General features: G+C 35.3%; 1 protein-coding gene across 7 annotated transcripts in view; it reads left to right on the plus strand.

The window, feature by feature from the left end:
* Positions 1 to 2,394: 2,394 nt before the first annotated feature.
* The window catches only part of LOC113739189 (uncharacterized), a 29,746-nt gene continuing 11,845 nt past the window's right edge, over positions 2,395 to 20,295 (plus strand). Inside the window, exons 1-21 of one of the 7 annotated variants that reach the window (XM_072071430.1) lie at positions 2,395 to 2,601; positions 6,192 to 6,285; positions 6,442 to 6,564; positions 7,821 to 7,978; positions 8,528 to 8,572; positions 9,584 to 9,662; positions 9,762 to 9,835; positions 10,296 to 10,402; positions 12,879 to 13,061; positions 14,654 to 14,857; positions 14,957 to 15,170; positions 15,262 to 15,336; positions 15,470 to 15,813; positions 16,261 to 16,447; positions 16,860 to 17,112; positions 17,188 to 17,524; positions 17,786 to 17,966; positions 18,077 to 18,217; positions 18,317 to 18,578; positions 18,673 to 19,128; positions 19,524 to 19,987. In XM_072071430.1, coding sequence (XP_071927531.1) covers positions 6,217 to 6,285; positions 6,442 to 6,564; positions 7,821 to 7,978; positions 8,528 to 8,572; positions 9,584 to 9,662; positions 9,762 to 9,835; positions 10,296 to 10,402; positions 12,879 to 13,061; positions 14,654 to 14,857; positions 14,957 to 15,170; positions 15,262 to 15,336; positions 15,470 to 15,813; positions 16,261 to 16,447; positions 16,860 to 17,112; positions 17,188 to 17,524; positions 17,786 to 17,966; positions 18,077 to 18,217; positions 18,317 to 18,578; positions 18,673 to 19,128; positions 19,524 to 19,987 — 3,956 coding nt within the window. In that variant the 5' untranslated portion in view covers positions 2,395 to 2,601; positions 6,192 to 6,216. Of the gene's footprint in view, positions 2,602 to 4,605; positions 4,889 to 6,191; positions 6,286 to 6,441; positions 6,565 to 7,820; positions 7,979 to 8,527; positions 8,573 to 9,583; positions 9,663 to 9,761; positions 9,836 to 10,295; positions 10,403 to 10,588; positions 10,644 to 12,878; positions 13,062 to 14,653; positions 14,858 to 14,956; positions 15,171 to 15,261; positions 15,337 to 15,469; positions 15,814 to 16,260; positions 16,448 to 16,859; positions 17,113 to 17,187; positions 17,525 to 17,785; positions 17,967 to 18,076; positions 18,218 to 18,316; positions 18,579 to 18,672; positions 19,129 to 19,523; positions 19,988 to 20,295 lie in introns of those variants that run through there. The other 6 variants (XM_072071415.1, XM_072071476.1, XM_072071467.1 and 3 more) reach the window with 6 other exon arrangements.

Consider the following 20,295-nt stretch of genomic DNA (forward strand, 5'->3'; position numbering starts at 1 on the left):
ATGAATCGAAATGGAAAGTGCTCAAAAAATGAGCTTAAAGTTGCTGTTCCAAATCACCCAAAATTGAGCAGGGGTTGATTTTTCGCTAACTTTGAAAATTCGAGAATTTACTCGTTGCAAACCAGTCCTTGAAATTTATAACTCAATTAGAGGTGCAAGTAAGGTTTAGGACAGAACAAGCGGATCGAGAATCGGAGTTTCGAGTACTAAGATATGGTAGCTCAAAGTTGGGTAAATTTCAAGACTGTTAACAAAATTTCCAGATTTGGTTCCGACTTTTGACCTTTAGTTAAGTGTTGAAATGGACTTCGATTGATACCAAAATTTGCAGTATAATACTCCTATATGAAGGGTATCTATCTATCAAATTTCGTGGAAAAATACCTTCGGAAATGTGGTTAACCAATCAATCAAAGTTTGAAATTACTAAGGCCAAACTGCCTTTAGCTCTCTTTCTCTTCGTTTCCAAACATTCGGCTAAGGAAAACCTCCAACCATGGTTCATTTGTGCAAGAAAAGTCTAAGGAGTATACATGGTACATTTGGTAGGTGTTTAGCACCAAAAAATTCATTTGGTAAGGCCACAACAAATCTCACATCTAATCTGTCCAAATCTAAGGTTTTCAAGAACAAGGCAGTCACCGTATTTTGATCATAACTCATTCAATTTAACTTGGATTTGGGCATGGTTGATACTGTTAGAAAATACATTCATAGGGCTAAAATTTCACAGAAGAAATCATTTTAAGTTTCAGCATGCAACTGGCTCGAAATTAAGCCTAGAGTTGCAGCATCATCAAATCATTTCGGCAGAACGGAGAAACAGGGCAACTGAATTCAGAAGAGTGGTGCGGTTCACACACACGGAACCAGAACATGCATTATATACTGTTGGAAAGATGGGTATGTCTAGTTTCAAATGCCACTAACGACACTTGATTTCGACGTCGGAGTACGGAGTTATGGACGAAATACGAACACTGGTTTGGTTACGACGGCAACCGTTTCCAGATTACCAACTTTGGGAAATAAATTCTTTTGATCAACCAAAACTCAACATTTTTCAATGAAAATTTGTACACAACTTCTACAACATGTAAACAACACAATCAAGCCATTAAATCTTCAAATTTCTGCATTAAAGTGGCCGAACAAAGCAGGGACAAAATGGTCAGATTTGGCCTTTGCACCCAACGTGAGTTTCCAACAATTTTCCTTCAACAAACCACTAACTTAAACACTAATCCGACATTATAAATATCATCAAGTACAAAATCAGCAACAACCCAAGAGTGGGAATTCATAGAGTCCACTTTTCCAATTTCTCCAACATCAACCACAACCCATATGCAAATTCAAGCTTATAAGTGTAATTTAACTTCCATAGGACAAGTTTAAGGTATTAGATCATTACCTACTTTGATGGTTGGTCAAGACAGAAGTTTCAGCCCTTTGAAGCTTGAAGAAAACCGTGGATAGCTCCTTCCTTTTGCAGCTAAATGGACTTCCCAAGTGTTGAGGTAGATGTAGTTGAATTTTTAAGAGAGTTTGGTAGATTGAGTAAGATTTGTAGAAGGAATGTTGAAAGTTTTTGGTTGTTTCTTTGCAGCTGCTAGCTGTCCAAGGAGCTTGAAGAAAGGAAATAGTTTGCTGATCCTTTGGCGTATAAGGAACGCTACTCGTGTAATATTTTAAATACGTAAAAATCAATTGCAACTAATGCGCCTACGCGCGCATTTGGTGTTCGATTTTTCTTAAGTTTGTTGCACTAGTGCACTAAATCTTTAGGGCACTTACATTCATATAAATATTATTCATTCTTAATTGTCCCAAAATAATTGTCCAAAGTCCCTCAATTAAGCGCGCACGTGAAAACACGTATTTCCAATGTAGGCGCAATAAAATGAAACTTTCGAGAAATTCTTATAACAATCGTACTACCAACTATCACTTGAGTTTTTAAACCTAAAATTGCCTATTTTAGAATCATTGTATATATCTCAAAATTTTGAGCTTATTGCACTTCCAATTGGCTAAAGTGTTTAGACACGTTCACACTTTTTTTTTTCTAATCAAGCTTTTAAGAAAATAAATTTTTTGAAATGAGACACTTTAAAAATATAACGAAACTATAAAACCATGTACTTAGATCTAATAAGGTTAGAAAATATTATTCGTGGCAAAAATCCAAATAAATAATTAATTTAGCCAAAATTAGGGATTTTAAAAATAATAGAATTTTCGAGTCCTCATAATTAGGATACGGATACGGATCATAAAAATAAAAACCCGTGGGCACCCGAATCGGGGGTATAATACATAAATATTAAAAATATAAGGGTAATTGTATAATATTGTTAACTTATTAATCCTAACCTAAAATGAATCCATCAGGCTACTTCAGATTCAGCCGACAGTCTGTTCACTTTCTCCTTTTTCTCGACGACTCCTTTCTCCATCTCTTCAATTTTGTTGAAATCAAAGAAAGTTGCAAAAGATTCTCAAAACTCAAGGCTCAAGGCTCAAGCAGAAGATTCAATAGAGACCTTCGATTTTGATTTCTCAAGCCTCAAGCTTCGTGTAGAACGCCGACCTTCGCAGGTCTGTTTTTTTGTTTTTTTTAGAACGCCGACCTGCCTGATGTCGAACTTTTCTGCTGTAAATTTAACCTGCCTGATGTAGTCATTTAACATTGAAAAGCGATTTGGCTTGTACTTTCCTTTTAGTTTTCTGGTCTTTCATTTCCCTTGTATTATATTAGCCTAGAACAAGTCTGGTTCTAAATGGGAAATGAAGCATTGATAAATCTTGGGTTAAATTGACATTCCAAAAGCTGTCAATTTAGATGCAACAGTTGAATTAACACTCTCGAAAGTACCATTTTTGTTTCTGTTTTTCAAATGTTTAAACTTTTTAAGGAACAAAAGTGGCCGTATCTTTTGAGTCCAACGGTTGAATATGTATGTCTTGTTCCGTTGTTTGTAGGGGTGAGCAGATTCGGTTCGTACCGAATTCATAACCGATTTCAAATTCAATTCGGTAATTTGAAATCGGGTATTTGGTAATTTGGTTCCAATTCGGTGCATACCAAATTCACCGAATTCTAATATGGTATAAAATAGGTAATGAGATTATGAATTTGGTAATAATCGATTTCGAATTCAAAATTTGGTAATTGAAATCGGGTACCGCATTACCGCATTCGAATACCAAATTAATATATAAAATTATATAATATATAGATAAATGCTATTTAGTATTAGTATATACTACTAATACTTTATTATATTATATAAGTAAATGTTATTAATAATAATTAGTATATGGTATTATCATCATATCATGTACTTATAATACTAATAATATATAATGATGTACAATATATTTATATTATTTTAGTATTTATTAATTGTTATACCATTACAATAATGCATAGTAATACATTACAATATAAGATAACTATAATACTTATTATTTTATACATGAGTAACATGACTAGAATTAGATAATAATTAATACATATATGTATCATACTAAATATTAAATAATAAACATAATTAGTAATTAGAATTTAGATATTGGTAATTTGATACATCATTCATGTTTGAATTATTGAATATTTGAATGCGTAATCTATAACTTGCAAGTATTAGTGTACTCTAAATTTACATTACATATTCACTAATCTTTAAGGTTTTAAATATAGATAAGACAACTAAGTAGTGTAAGTGAATGTATATGAATTACAAATCAATGTATTAGTGTATTGACTTTCACAATAACATATGTAAATAAATAAGTTTAATTTTGATTTGAAATAAATTGTAAGTTTGTAACTAACATAACTTATCACTAATCATTGTAATTTGTAAGTTTGTAACTAATATTACTTATTATTAATCATTGTAAATTATAAATTCATAAATTATTACTAACCATTGTACAGTCTAAGGTTTATTCTAGTTTTATTACTAACCATTGTACAGTCTAAGGTTTATTCTAGTTTAAATTAATCACTTTTTATGTGTTCCTTAAATCATAAACTAAGGATTGTAGGTATAAGTGATCAAATAAGTTAAAAGTTTATATTATTTATTTACTAATCTTAAGGCTTTAAGTATAGACAAAATAACTAAACAGTGTAAGTGAATACATGTGAGTTGCAAATCAAGTAAATAAGTTTTATTTTGATTTAAAATAAGTTATAAGTTTGTAACTAATGTAATTTATCACTGGTCATTGATTCATTGTAATTTGTAAGTTTGTAACTAATATTACTTATTATTAATCATTGTAAATTATAAATTCATTGTAACTACTAACTAAATTAATTTAAATTAATCACTTTTTATGTGTTTTTTAAATCATATACCAAGGATTTTAGGTATAAGTGATCAAATAAATGCCAATTAAACCACAAAATGATTTGAACATAAGTAATGTGTTCAATTATGAATAAATTTGGGGATCAAATTAGTAATAATTTTTAAATCATTGAGGAGCATAATGAATGTATTATAATTTAGGAGCCCCAATTTGTAAATTAAAAATTACAAAATCACTTCATTCGGAAAAAGTCGGATTTCATCTTCAGCTGATGAAAATTGAAAAGTGAGAAAACAACCATTGCAAATTTGCAATATTGCATAGTGCCGTGACTGCCGTCACCTAGGGCTTTCACAGCACTAACACTCCCAAGTCCCAAGTCCCAATTCCCAAATCGAAGCTGCTCTCTGCCTCTCCGGCCTCCGCCAGTCCGCCGCGCTCTACGTCTCCTGTCGGCTGTGTCCTGCCGTGCTGGTTCATCGCTGCCGAGTGTCGAAGACGAAGCACCAAGATCTCACTAGTTCATCGCTGGTTCATCACTGCTCATCTCTGGCTCACTTAGGTAAGTGCTCCTCTGTTTTTGGCTCTGTGTCTCTGGCATTAAAATGGGCCAAGATCGACTAGGAAATTTGTTATCCTGAATTGATAAGGGGACGAAATCTGAGCTTCCAATTGCAAACTCTAACTGTTGTAGTAGTTTAGATTAGGTGTGATATAACATAAGCTTTGTATTTTATACACAAGAAGCTCTCTCCAGTTGTGCAGCCTTTAAAAGGTAAGGCCTTGGGGAAAAATTCCACCTTTTACCCGTTAGAAAAATTAAAAAGGAAAAAACTTGCTAAAATGAAAATTTTACCTCCTTTTCCGTGGAGATTCTCAATCTCTGGTGCACATCTAGTGAAAGTACGGCTCCAGAAGTTGTACCTAGGATTCTGGATATGAATTTTCTGCAATGTGTAAAAGAGAAACATCTAATGGCTTGCGGGGGTTGGTAGTTGCTGAACTATAAAGATTGGTTTATATATTCTCTTAATTTGCTTCAGGTTTTTTTTTAAATAATAGATGAATTCGGTCTAACCGAATTCAGACCGAATTCATTACCGTTTTCGAATTTGAAATCGGGTACCGCATGAATTCGGTAATGCCCTGCAATAACCGAAAAAACCGAATTCAGCGCACCGATTTACCGCATTTGCACCGAATGCTCACCCCGAGTTGTTTGTTGTCATTCGTGTGTTAAAGAGGCTAAAAGGCTCTGGCAGTCCAGCAATTCCAATATATTGCCGTGCGAAAATAGCATTCTCTGCCTAATGGATACGGTCCATAAAAGGTAGGAAATGAAAGTTTAAACTCCACTTACCATCCATAGTTGTTGGTGAACTATTAGAGCTAGTTAATGATCTGTGATTAATTGATTATTAAATCATGAATGTCTTTGGCTGGACGTACGGCAGGTTCATCTTATGAATTTGCATTCATACAGGAATTTGCATTCTTTAAATAGGGGCGGGTACCCTATGACCCGCCCCTATTTTTCGGGTATCTGAAGATCAGGTACCATACCCGAGGACAAGCGGAGCGGATTAGGATCAAAAAAATAGTAACCCGACATATTAGGGTCGGGTCAGCCATTTACCATTAGGGGCGGATACCCGACTCGTGCCCACCCCTACTTATGTTAATTTTGGTTTAGCATTTATATCTTATTCTGTGCATAGGTGTGTGTGTGTCTATATATATATATAATTATTTATTTATTTATTTATTGAATCGGGGTTGAACCGGTCCTACCGGTTGAACCTCGACTCTTTCACTTCACCGGTTCAATTGTTAAACCCTCCCCCCCTTCTCCCTCCCTTTTCCAGAGATTGAGCTTGGGTAGATGCACCAATGGCGACGCCCGCGGACGCTCGAGCCGTAAAGTCTCTAAACACAGGCGAGGGAAGCAAGAAATTTGTTGTAAGCTATCTATCTTTCTTAATTTTTTGTATGCAAATAAAAAATTGCAGTTCTTTTTATTCAAATTGTTCATTTTTTTTCCTTATTGGTTGATGAGAGTATTATGGAATTGTTTTTTTTTTTAAATTCTGAAGTTTTTTTTTTGGGGTGGTGCAGTACAAGTCCAATGTTCAACAAATTGCAGAGATTGATATTAATGTATACCGAAGTTTGGACCCTGTTAAATCTGAGCCTTTTGAAGGGTCCACGTTTTTTCGCGATTGCCTAGTTGAATGGAGAGTATGTTTCAATATTCTTCTATTTCTGAAGTAATTGTGATTTGAATTGTAGTTTTTTTTTTGGTGTAACTTGTGCAGCTATTTCTCAAGGGTTCTTATTGCGGATATCAGTACATTTTTTGGCTGTTCTTTTACGATAAAGATTTCATTTTTAGACGACAAGTAGGAAACATTAAAGTAATATGAGACATATTTTATTGGATTTTGGAATTTGATGGTCTGCACATCGGGAGAAACTGCTAAGCTTACATGAAAAGTGGGTAGCATTTCAAGAAAAGCTTTTTCATCTGCTTTGTTCCGACTTATTTGGTTTTAAACATCAGTTATAGGTGCCTGCTTATGTTTTTAAAGGATTCAGGAAGCCATTTGTGCAATATAAGCAATACATGGAATCTAGTTGTGGCTTTCTTTTTTTCTGCCATATATCTTTCAAAAAGTTCATTTTTTATTCAGAAGCTAGAAAATTATTTTTATTTTAAGTGTGTTAGTTTGGGAATTTCAATTGGTAAGGGGGATTTTTCAGGGGGTTTTGCGGTGCTGGACAATGTGCTTTGGAGATGTTGATTTTGCTGTGTAGAATCTTGGTGGTTTTGATGTAACAGTGACTAGATGAGGATGACGCTTCTGGCTTTGTGGACTAATCTACTGGCATATACAGGCAGATTAGTTTTAGTAGTTTTGGCACTGTCTTTAATCTACAAAGTTAATGTGAAATAAATGAAGGTGTGGTCCATATCTTGCTTGAGGTAGGAGGAGTAAATCAATGGCATCCTTTTGACGTAGGAAGTGCTATTACTTCTAATGCACCAAAGAATGTTTTCAAGGCAAAGGAGTTTGTGTTAGGATAAGTAATTTATGAAGGTGACATGATCAGAATCATGTTTAGTGAGGGTTGTTTTGAATATTTTCTGGAAGTTCTTGTTTTCTTCCTTTGGTATTTTTGCCTAGGCAGGAAGGTCTAAAGAAGATTCTTGGCATTGTTCCATATTGGTTTTCAGCCTCTATGTTACTGTGCTGGAAACTATCCACAAGGTTATGGATCTAATGTATGGCATGGTTGGTCTGTCTGCTTCTGTCTGGGTGTACTTGTCAGGAATTTATTATGTGTCTTGGATATTTCTAGATTGCTGTTTGTTTTGTCCTTTCTATCCAACTTCATATGATTATACCTTTTTTGAGAGAGCAAAAATTTGTACACTTCCATCTCACATTTAAATTCTGCTGATATTGTTGTCTTTTTTTTTTTGACAAATGCAGGAATTAAATACTGCTGAGGATTTTATTTCATTTTATCAAGAAATGTTCCCCTTGGTACAAACCCTACCACAAATTATATTGCAAAAGGAATTGATCGTTTCAAAACTGCTTTCTAGATTACAAATAAAAAGCAGGCTATCACTGGAGCCAATACTCAGGTATTCTTGCAAATTTGGTGTTTATGTATGTTTTTGAAGAATTGTCTCATCGAGATTGGAAAATGGTGGAAAGGAAAAACAAATCAATGCTCAAGGCCTTTTTCTTTTTTGGTTCTTTAATATTATTAGCGTTTCCTGTTGTTTTAACTTGGATCATTGTAGGCATATGTTCTCGATATTGGAACTAAAATTTTTCGAGTGAAGATTTATTCTGAATATATACCTTTTAGAACTACACTAATGTAGTTGTAGAGGCCTGAGTTAGTGAAATGGGTTTAATCACATCCTGAATCATATCTCGGATGCAAAAGCAAGCACTTGTGGATTTTCTAGTTTTCTAGTTTATTTCATTTCTTATTTAATTGCAACGTGTTCAACTCTCACCTCAGTAAACTGTAAAGGTGGATGGCTGGTTTGCCATGGAAGTTTTTGACATAAAGTATTGTTTAGTTACAGATTGTCATTCTCCTAATTAAGTGTGTATTGATTCCCTTGCGGTTTATTGTTAAACATTGCTGGGTGCATATGTGGCTTTTCTGTTTCTGGCAGGTTGGTAGCCACATTATCAAGGGATCTTCTGGAGGATTTTTTGCCGTAAGTTCCATATATGTTATCTGAGGCTTTCATGTTTTTTAAGTTTCTCTTTCCTGACAGTTTACTATGCTTGTAGTGAGATCCATATGTATATTTGTGGAGGTTTTCCTGTTGCCTTTCTTTCAGTATTTGGGATTTTCAGAATCTGAGAATGAGAGATCAATAATTATGGCTAGTGTCACTTCTCGCGTGACATAGCCCAAAGCAAGAGAAAAGAATAAGGAAAACAGAATTTAGCATAATATTTTAGTGCTATGAGAAGGAAATATATAAGAGTCACATTTTGTATTAAACAAGACTTAGTGAAACGCATTGTACTTTATAGATTTCCAACTGTATAGGGTTAGATAAAGAAAATTTTCCTCCCAAAAATTGAATCCAATGGGTCCCTCAATCAGTTCCAGGTCAGCTAAGAGAAGAACATGATGAGAATCAATCCCTGAAAAAAACTAAAAACCTACATTGCTACAGTAATGGCAGATACAGATTCATCAACCTTAACTCATAGATACCAACTAATTTTTCTTCTGCATCACATTACCGTCTTATGTTCATTTTTTTCAAGTGCTTGAGAAATCTTTTGGCTTACACTCCTGTGTTGCAGTATGTGCGTGATGGAGTTCATGAGCTCTGCATGCAGATTGCTAAAAATTGTAATGAATTTGCTGTTACCCAAGTTTTCCTCCGCTTAACATTTAAGGCAATTTTTGTTAGCAGTTAGAGTTTCCCAATTAGCTCTCTTTTGCTCCTTTCTGGCATTTTTTTTGGCACTGGGGTTCCTGGGGCCATGTAGAAATATGGACAACTCATGCTTGTACGTTTATTAATTTAACAATTTTAACTTGTATGCTGGCTCCTGTTGTGCATGTTTGTCTTTGTTAGAAGTGCATGATATTCAGTGACTGGACCAGTGGTAATTCTTAATTCCTACCCTTTCGCAGCAATATTGTCTTCTAAGTCACTCCTAATGCGTCCTTGTTTTTTGTGGGTGTTTCCTTGACTGTGTCCCAGCTTTCTCCAGAGGATTGTGAATGCTATAGTATTTCTTCTGAAAAATGGTGGTGATAAGGATCCAGACATAATTAAGCAGGTCAAGCCAAGTATCTTGTTGTGTTATTTTGTTTTGAATTCTGATGCAATATCTAATTCGGAATACTAGATGCTGAAATTGTGAATTTGGCTTCCTCAGATTTTTACGTCATGGTCATACATTATGATGTTCCTGCAGAAATATCTGATAAAGGATGTCATTCATGTGCTAAAGTAAGTACATATGATGGAAGTTGCTTTTATCCATGTTTATATGTGTGTGCATGTATGTTAAGTGTTTTATTGGATGTAAGGAGAATATGAATGCCAAATTTTGGTTTTAAATTGCTTCTTAAACAACTTCGTTTGATTTCTTGAGTATTTCTCAACAAAGTATAGAAAACTGAGGTTAATTGTTCTTGTACTACCTATTGCTGCCACAAATCTATAGAAATCCACTTATATCTGAGAGAATACAGTAAACTCAAACATGGGTTGGAAGTAAATCTATGGAAATCAAGAAGCTTGACTGGCTTTGTTGATTTATTGGTGCACATTCAGTGTGTCTTCCCTGTTGTATTTATCATGTAAATGGTTTGATTTGTAGAAAAATTCCTCGAACTATACTTTAAATTCTAATGTTTCTTCTCTCTCTCTCTCTCTCTCGCTTGCTCTATCTGTCTGTGTATAACAGAGTAACAGTGAAACTGAGATACTATCCACATGGTAGCATACAAAAATTTGTGGCGGAGTCCGTCTCTTTCTTACTCAGGAATGCACCTGTTGAGCAGCTTATAAAAGGTATTGTCTTTAATTATTATGTTAAAAGAGTTATCAGTTTTTTGACTTGGCCAGGTTCAGTAGTTTTGTAGATATACAATTTAAAAGTGAAAATCTATAGTCTAACTGATACAAATATTCTTGTTGGAAATATGCATGTACTGGCTTGTGTTGTTCTGGATGGAAACTTTGAGCTGCACTTTCCAGTTACAAATCAAGCAAATGCCATGTTTCTGTACGTTTTCTACATTGGAAAAGAAAGGTACTAGAGTGATGTTTTAGGAAAGGTGAACGTGATTTTATATGTCCCAGTATAGTAGGTTTGACAAGGTTATTGAATGGGGAGGGTATAAATTTATAAGAACAACTTCTTCTAAGAATGTTATTGTGGAACTATCTTAAGTCTGATCTGTTCTTTTTTTTTTTTTTGGGGTATCTAGGGTGTATTTTATGAAAAGTCGACGCAGAACTGAAGTACAGGTTTATGAATGCCAAAGGTCTTAGTGGTCATATAGCCAAGTGATTATGCACAAAAATGTCAATATACCTGAATGGCTAGTCTTTTTCTGCAAATTACTTATTGTGCTTCATTCTGTTGAACTTTTGCCTTTGGGCTTACTTAAATAGAGGAACTTGGAATTCTCTCCTTTTTTTTTAACAAATATGTTCCATTGGGAATAAGAATGCTCTTTGCTTGATGTGACATCTGTTACATTCCTTGCTTGCACGAGTAATAGCTGATTTTTTCCACAAGTAATAGTCTTATGCTTGTTTACTAAGCATTTCTCCTGTCTAAATATGACGACGATAAATTTATGATTGTCGCATACTAGAGATTTGGATAAGACAAACTAAATGAAAAATAGTTTAAAGAATGTTGTTATTGAGTTTTGTATATGACAAGGATTATGCTTTCAGTGTTTTTAAGGGGATGCATTTTTCATGAAATACTGGTCTTTATAGACATTTTTCCTTGACTTTTTTTTTGTTTCCTAATGGATGAAAACTACTGAGGCCATATGATTTGGATGCGTTACAAATATCAAAGTGCAAGAGTATGAAATTTTGGGATGATGATTTTCGGATGGTTAAAAACCGTTGGGAAAAATTACTCCTTTACTATGAGGTTGTGAACAAGCTTTTTGATATAAAGGTTTTAGGCTTTTCTTAGAGAAGAACCTGGAGATTTTCTTTGTAACGTGTGTACATGCTTATAGACACCCTGCACATTGAGTCCCTACCTGTCATGAGCTTCCATCAAAGTGTTTTGGGGAACTTGTTTAGAGCATATGCAGATATTTGTTGTGTACTAGTACTATGAATAGGATTAAATCACCCAATCAGAAGCTGGAGTTCCTTCTTCAAATACTTTGACATGGCATTTAGCTCTTGCTTATTTAGGTCAGCCATACTGGGTAGAAGGGGATCTTTTTCAGAATGCTTTGACAGAACTCGACTTGAGCCAAATTTCACAAGAGGGAAAAGAAAAGAAAAATAGATAATGCAAATCTGAAGTTTCTTACTGCTCCTACTTTTATGAGGCTCAGTTTTTTAGGGTAGTAGTGCTTCATCATGGACCTTGTTGCACTGGAAGATGCCTTCACAAGAATTGGACATCATATCGGGTATAAGTAAAGGCTTTCCTCCTCTATTTTCCCTGGTGGCAAGTGCTATTCCTTTCTTCTGGAAGACACTGCTCTTTCCTTCACCTTTTTTTCTCTTCTGATTCTCCTTCTATACCTTGATATTTCACAACTACTGCACCGGTCCTCTGCTCATCATGCTCCACATGATGTCGTTTCTTCTCCGTTTTGCATTTCCAACTCCCCCCCCCTCCAGCCCCCAAAAAAAAAAGGAAAAAAAATAAATTTGATTTACTTTGCTTCCCATATTGCCTGTGATGCTTTTTTTGGAACTCTGGTTGCTCAATTATCAGATTCTTAACAATATTGATCTTGTTTTCTCGTTCTTTGTAGGGATGAAAAGCTTTGATTTGTCTGTGATGTAGAGATTGCACTAACTTCTTATTTCATAAATCATTTGTGGCAGAAAACTACAGTTTCTTAATGTCATATGCTTCCTTGCATCATTTAAAACTTTAGTTCCAAGGTAGACCTCAAGCTGTCCAAACAGGCCTACCAATTTGGATGTTATGGTTTTGAGAAAGGAGTGACGGCATTTGTAGGGTGAATTGCCTGTTTTGTTGTCCTGGGGGCCAGTTTGCTTTCTATCTCTTGGTTAGCACTTGCAAGTTTTGACATATATCAGTGGAATAGTATTTCTCATCTCAACATATGTGCCCTTCTCCTTTGTTGACTGGACTTCTGATGAGAAATCAATTTCAGAAGTGGCATATTCATGTCTCTATACTTAATGGTTCTACTTACCTAGTTGTTGAGAGCCAAACTAATATGATGTTGTTACGTATGAGTGTCTTCTGTTGGTTTTTACTCTCCATTTACAATAGAAAAATAGGTTAACTTCTTAAGCTCAGCAGGTGTTAGGAAAATCATGATTGAGGTCGTAAAGAATCCATTGGCTGAGAGGAAAAGTGGTGCTACTGAATTATTGTGGCATGTGATAAGAGGTTCGTCATCAACATTGCATTCAAGGGCCCCACAAGTGTTGCAGCTTCTATTGGACAAGTCCTTATTCAGCATCGGTGATCAACTCTTGGAAGGTGACATTTTCAGCCTTCGCATGTTATTCATATTTTTCAGTAATGTATTGTCACTTCATATGCTTGAATCCTGCTTCCTTTGGAGCTATTCAATACTATTCTGAATATGCTTTCTATATATTGTGTTCTATGCTAATGCATCTCTTAGTATGGATATTGGTACTGATAGAAATAATACTAGTGCATATGATATAGTGCACTTAAAGAGTCATTTTTGTTTAGGATTCCTAGATCACTATAAGCAACTCATTATTGTCTAATTTACCTGCATCTAGAATTGCGTGCATTTTTTTTATTAGTTGTTTGATTTAATATTCCAATAGTCTTTCATGAACTTTTGAAATGTGATGTTATTGCTTCAGAAATGCTGTTTAGTTACTCCAATAGATTGATACTTATGTACCCATTTTACTTGAAAGGAACACGTTTCCAATTACTTTTACACCTGTATATTAAATGCCTTTAGATAATCCTGATTGAAAGTGAAGATCCTTCTAGACTGCAAAAGATAGGAAGCTGTCCCCCTCAAAGGGGAAAATATTAAAAGGTGAAGCGGAATCTATTGGTTGTAAAAATGATACAGTAGAATGGCTTTATGAATTCTTGGCTGAAAGGTGTCGTCAACTGTTCTCTGTGAAGACTCGAGTGAATATTTGTGTGTTAAAGATGGTTTAGTCTTGCTCAGGAGGGCGTCCAATAAGTTTGCTCCTGTCATATCTAAGATTGTGGCAGTGTGAAGAGCACTGAATAATAAAACTATGGAGATTGATTACTTTTTCTTTATGTGGATAGGATATTCTGTTATCAGTGTGGGCATCATCGTGAAGTGTTATATGCTGTGTTTCATATATTCATGTTATATGAGATTTTTTACTATTTGTTTAGGTTATATGCTGGCATGTTCTGTAGTTTCAATTTTCTTGTCCCCCAAGTTCTTGTGTCGGTTTACCTTCTCATGAAAAAAGGAAGTTCGGTTATTTCCAGACTTTTATTTATTGAATCATTTGTTTATTTATTTTTAGTTCTTCTCGAATTTAGATGCATGACCTTGTTCTCAGAGCACAACTTAATTGTGTGAAGTCAAATGGTGTAGCTATGCAACTCCTTTACTTGAGGTCATTACTGCAGTTCACATGAGTGATCAATTTTCTTTGATATTTCTATTAACTGATGGACTTAAATCGTTTGAAAACCAATCTATTTGGCAAAGTGTTACCTGAGATCATGCTGATGTCATGTTCATTATCAATTTTGGTGTCAAGAATTTGAACCCTGATTTGCTATGATTCATGTTGGGTTAACATTTTGATTGGGTATGAGTGTAATCCCGATGTTCTTTTCAACCAGGCAATCTAATAATGTGACACTACAGTGCATCCTTGGTATCAGGTTGTCTTATGATTCAAATAAATGTTATGTGACTCGTAGTTTTCTGCATTTCATGTTTTTTAACTGATCCATCTCTCAAAGTTTGTTAGGTTCCTGAAATTCATCTAGATCAAGTGATTTTACAATTTATTTTCCTTTTTACTTGACTTCCAGTTATTGTTATTTATGTCTCGTATCTCTTTCTTGATATTTACATTTTGCAGATCCAGACTGCCTTCTTGAAATTGTCATATCGACTTTCCAGAGATTGAGCAATGAGGCAGGGCCTGTGGAATTAAATTTGATTTGGGATTGCTTATATGGTGAAATAATTGAATCAGTAACCAATGGTCACTCAATGCACGTCAGTCGACTTCTCTCCGTACTCGTATTAATTGTGGAGAATGGCTTTATGAAGAAAATTTCCGGTGCAGTACAATTTGCTTTATGGTTTTATCTTGTTCTGTTCTACTGCTTCTTTGCGGTGCTTACTCTTTTCTCTGAGGCTACTCCATTTTATCGTGCAGATTACCAGCCTATGTTTAAGCTAGTCAGGTTGCTAGTGCAGACATATGTTCCTCCTGTTACTGAGGAGGGTGGAAAACAAGCTACAGACATCGTCATTAAAATCTTGCAGCTGTCATTGTTCATTGTTGATGGCCTCCACAAAGCTAATGACCTGTCAGCTCTCTCTGATTTTTCATGTCAGTTGGTTCCCATATTTAGTTTGAAGAATCCTGGGTAATCCTTTTAATATTATCAGATTAGTACTTCTAGTGCTATTTATTTCATCTAAAGAGCTCTCTGTCTGACAATCCTGACTTGGTTACAGTTTGCTGACTTTTCTTAAAGACCTTGTGTCAAGGGACTCCAATGTTCTCAAAATATTCAGGATTAATATTATAAGGTATTACTCATGCATCTTCTGAATAATTTAGTGAATCTTGTATTTTGTGTTCTTGCTTATTCATAGACTTGAGTTAATGATGATTGAGAAGCTTATATTTAGTTGATTCTGACATGGTGCAACTGGATTTCAGTGCATTGAATGATTTAACCAACATTTCAGAAGAAGAAACTGTATATTTGCTGCTAAGATTGTGTGAGAATCTTAAAATGCCAAGCTTCTCGTTCTTAGATGGTATCTCAAAAGACAAGCTTTCAAGAATTTATGATTTGGTTCAGCAAAGCATCAGTTACTGGATAGGAATGATCAGTAATTCGTTACATGGAGATTTATCTTCTCTTCAGTTGGAACAGAGCAGGCTGGCTCTCCTGTGGGGGACTGTCAAATGCTATCCCTATTTGTTCAATGGCCAGGAGAATCTGACATTACTGTTGGACCTTGTAAATGCTATCGATGAGCTTCTGATGACTGAATCTGGTATAAATTTTCTTCTATTGTTCATTTCCATTTATTCAACGCCAATGAGAGATTCAATGGTGCATGACATCACTTTAATTCTTGTGCATTTTCAGTGTAAAACAATCTTTGTACAAGCACATTTAGACTTATGCCATGCCACATGTTTTAAGATCAGATATATATATGTCAAACTTCTAAACCTACTCATGTAGGTATTTTTGTGCAGGAAATGTATACAAATAATACCGTGGATTTAGTCCTTAAGAGATGGTTCTGTTTTAAATAATAGACCTCTATCGGTTTTATCCTAATTATGTTGTGCCACATGATTAATCACAGGAAGAATAAAATTATTGGTAACTTAATTACCTGGGATGTGTTAGGAAATGGAATCTCTTTCTATTCTATAGAGTTGGAAGAATTAGGTCTGCTATCAATGATATTTTGAAAATTTTCACTTGACAGGATTGGCAGATCTTACTTGGCAGAGCCTAATTGGTGCTGCTTTGGGTTCTTATAAAGAAATGCTCTCCAGCAGTGGAACTGGATGTGAAGAGTCTGCAATAAGCAAATTCCTGTATCTGGCAAAAAAATACCACTCATCTTCTCAAATATTAGCCCCCATAGCTGATATTTTGGATTCACATTTTGGGTAAGCCTAAGTGTACTTTGAATATTTATTTCTCCATAACACCCGCTTTTGTTTCATCCTACCAGTTAGCAGTGGCATAAATTAGCTGATTCTAATTTTTTTTTAATCCTCTAAAGGCTACTTTTGTGGTCTTGTTTGCTTTTGACTTCTGCTTTTGGCTTATTTTGGAGGTAAAAGTTGTTTTGCAAAGCATCACAGGAGGTGCTACTGGAAGGAACTATTTCCTTTGAAGACCTTCACTACCATAATTCCACTTTTAGACTTAATGAGTTTTGGGCAGCACTTTGCCTAAAGCAACTTTAAGGATATGAAGAAAAGAAGAATAGGCCCATAATCTCTAATACCTTGCTATTTCTCTTTTGGATTTATAAAGTCTTCAGCTTTTCTTAACTTTGTTTAATTTGCAATGAAGATCTGTGATTAAAGGGTGCACCAGCTTTAGAAGATATCACCCAGATCTTGCAGCCAGGAATGTAATCGATGCATTAGACATATTGGCTGAAAATCTGTGCAACTGTGATCAAATGCTTCGACGGTCGACCCTCAGAATTTTGTGCCACTATGAACCTTTGAAGTTTGAATCTTCTTTTAACACACAGCCAGATGAGAAAACTGCTGGAAATGATATTATGCAGACCTTTAATGTTGATGTTCGTGGTGATAATGTATGAGCAGTTTTTCTGTTACTTCCTTTCTTAATGTTGTCAGTAGGTTGACCCTATGATTACTTTGTGTGTCAGGTTCTAGAGCTTCTCCTTTCAGTTGAAACTACTGAGCCTTCATCTACTGATAGAAAAATTGAGCTTCTATTATCCCGGATCCAGGTGAATGTATCTGCCCGGAGGATAGATGAGAATTATGTGCCAGCCCTGTTATATGGCTTGATTGGCATCTTCCACATTCGGCTTAGCAACTTATGGATTCCAGCTAAGGAGTGTCTTGCTGTTCTAATAAGCCAAAACTTTGGAATTGTATGGGAACCGTACATGAAATATCTGGACCACTGTCAGTCATTGTTTCTGATATCTTGTGATCAATCTAGCAGAAGTGGTACCAAATCACTTAATCAGTCAAGTGGTATGCGACAGACAGTATTATACTTACTCTAGGAGCTAATGTTATGCTATGATCTTTGCTAGGAGCAATCCTTGTTTCCTTTTCATTTTAATATGGAAATTTAAATTTTTGAAGATGATGGCTTACTGGTGATTGTTACTTACAACAGAACATGTTGGTTTTGAGTTTTTGTTGTCTTGATCTGAGATGTTCCTCTTTTCCTGCTTCCCATTTGTGGCTGTAAATTATAGGCGTTGTTCATTAGCCTTGTATTTCTCTCAGATTTGGTTGGATACTTCAATTTGTCTATCAATCCCCCATGTGGTAGTACGCCGTGCGCAACACTTTTCTCATTAATGATTCAATCGCTGCAAAAAGTTCCATTTCTAGCTGAAACTCGGTCACGACAATTAATGCCTTTGTTCTTGAAGTTTCTGGGATATAGTGTTGATGATCTTTTGAGGTAACCATTTATTGGGCTTTATGCAAGACTACTTGAGATATACTCATTTCCTGTTCTCTTCCAGATTGCTTTTTTAAGCTTTTGTTTGATTCGTTGGTTTGATGATGCAGTGTTGAGTTATACAATGTACATTGTTGCAAGGGCAGAGAGTGGAAGGAGGCCCTTAAAGAGTTGTTAAACTTGTTTAGGTTGCTGCGGAATCCAAAGTCTTTTTATCAGAGCCAATTCATCAAGGATGTTTTTCTATATAGGTTTACACCTATTCAAAATTTCTTTTAGAGCTTGCTGGATTTGTATTGTTTACTTTATATTTTTTTCACACTCATGCTGTTTTTATTGGGATTTTCTAGGCTTCTGGATGAAACAGATACTGAGTTACAGTTAAAGGTTCTTGATTGCCTTTTAAACTGGAAGGATGAATTCTTACTTCCTTACAGTCAGCATCTGAAAGATCTGATCAATGCAAAGAATTTGAGAGAGGAGCTAACGACGTGGAGCTTGTCCAGGGAATCTAATGAAATCGATGAACATCATAGGGATTTCATTGTGCCTATTGTCATTCGGATATTGGTACCAAAAGTCAAGAAACTAAAAACTCTTGCTTCTCGAAAGGTATTCTTGTTTGTTCTGGAATGCTTATTTTTTTTTTTAACTGTTGTTACATATGTCATTTGGTTTAATGATTTTTGTACTATTTTTAACCCAGCATGCAAGTGTACATCAGAGAAGGGCAATACTTGGATTCTTAGCTGAGCTTGACATTCAAGAGCTTCCTCTATTTTTTTTCTTGTTGATAAAGCCTCTTCAAGGTACTTCAGTAACAGCTGATGTGAGCAGACAGTGTCTTTTGAGTTCATCAGAGAGCGTTAAGGATGAATTTGATTCAATTAGCATCTTGAAGCAATTTACTGTGGATGGCTTAAAGGGGCTTTCTTGGAAGAAGAAATTTGGTTTCTTGCATGTCATTGAAGAGATTTTAGCTGTTTTTGATGAATACCATATAAATCCTTTTCTTAATCTACTAATGGGCTGTGTTGTACGGGTACTCGAAAGCTGCACGGCTGCTTTAGAGAGCTCAAAATGCAAAGAACCGTCTCTAACAGATTCTGGCTTCAATGTGGCAGCAGCTTATGATATTGTTGACAGGGAAATAGATATTGTGGTAAGCTTGAAACTGTGCTTAACTAGTTCAGTTAGTATGTTTATTAAGAACTTTTTCCTTTGTACTTTAATGCCTTATTTGAACCTAATTTAAAAACTTTTTCCTTTGTATTTTAATGCAGTATTTGAACCTAATATTGGAAAAATGAATTTGAAATTTGGTTACTAATCTCTACCTCTGAACCAGTGGTGCATATATGGGAGTTTTAGCAGGATTATTGTTAATTGCATTGCCATCTATAGTTTTCCATTCAGGAACAAGAAATGCTTCAGCTCAATTTGTAATTATTTGTTAACTATATCTTTGTCCCCTAGCTGGGTTTGAGTAGATTAATCGTTGGAGAATTATGAAGGTAATCCGTGAGAGTCGTTCTCACCTGTAATCTTGGTTTGCAGACTAGCACAGCTGTGAAGCAATTCAAGGAATTGAGATCTTTATGCCTGAAGATTGTTTCTTCTGCTCTTGCTAAGTATGAGAATCATGATTTTCATTCCGAGTTTTGGGACCTTTTCTTTACAGCAGCGAGTCCTTTAATAGGCAGTTTTAAGCAAGAAGGTGCGAGTAGTGAGAAGCCAAGTTCACTATTCTCTTGCTTCCTTGCTATGAGTAGAAGCATCAAGTTTGTGCCACTGTTGGGTAGAAAGAAGAATCTTGTTCCCGATATATTTTCGATGTTTACCATCACGACCGCATCTGACGCGATCATATCTTGTGTTTTTAAGTTTGTTGAAAACTTACTAAATCTTGACAGTCAGCTGGGGACTGAGGATGGTTCTGTCAAAAGAGTGTTGCTTCCTCACCTCAACGTACTTGTAGATAGTCTACACTGTCTGTTCACTATTGATAGTGGAACAAAGAGGTACTACAGTTTGCCTAATCCATTTATTATTTGGGCAGGTATTATTAGTTGATTCATAAACCTGTGCTCTGATTTGATTTGCTTTTGGCTTCTAGGGAAAGGTCTCAGGTTTTTCATGTTTAAGTGTCTTTTAGCATGATAGTTCTTTCTGTTTTCTTATTACCTCTATTTTGGTCGTATTAATGAACAAATAGCTCTCTGTTAGTTGACAAATAGCTGCTACCTATCTTAATGATGTATGCTATGCATTTTTGGACACCGGATTTTGTTGTAACTACTGATTTGATAAAGAGCATGAATTTCTATGT

Source organism: Coffea arabica, chromosome 1c (genome assembly GCF_036785885.1).
Source record: "Coffea arabica cultivar ET-39 chromosome 1c, Coffea Arabica ET-39 HiFi, whole genome shotgun sequence".
Classification (NCBI taxonomy): Eukaryota; Viridiplantae; Streptophyta; class Magnoliopsida; order Gentianales; family Rubiaceae; genus Coffea; species Coffea arabica.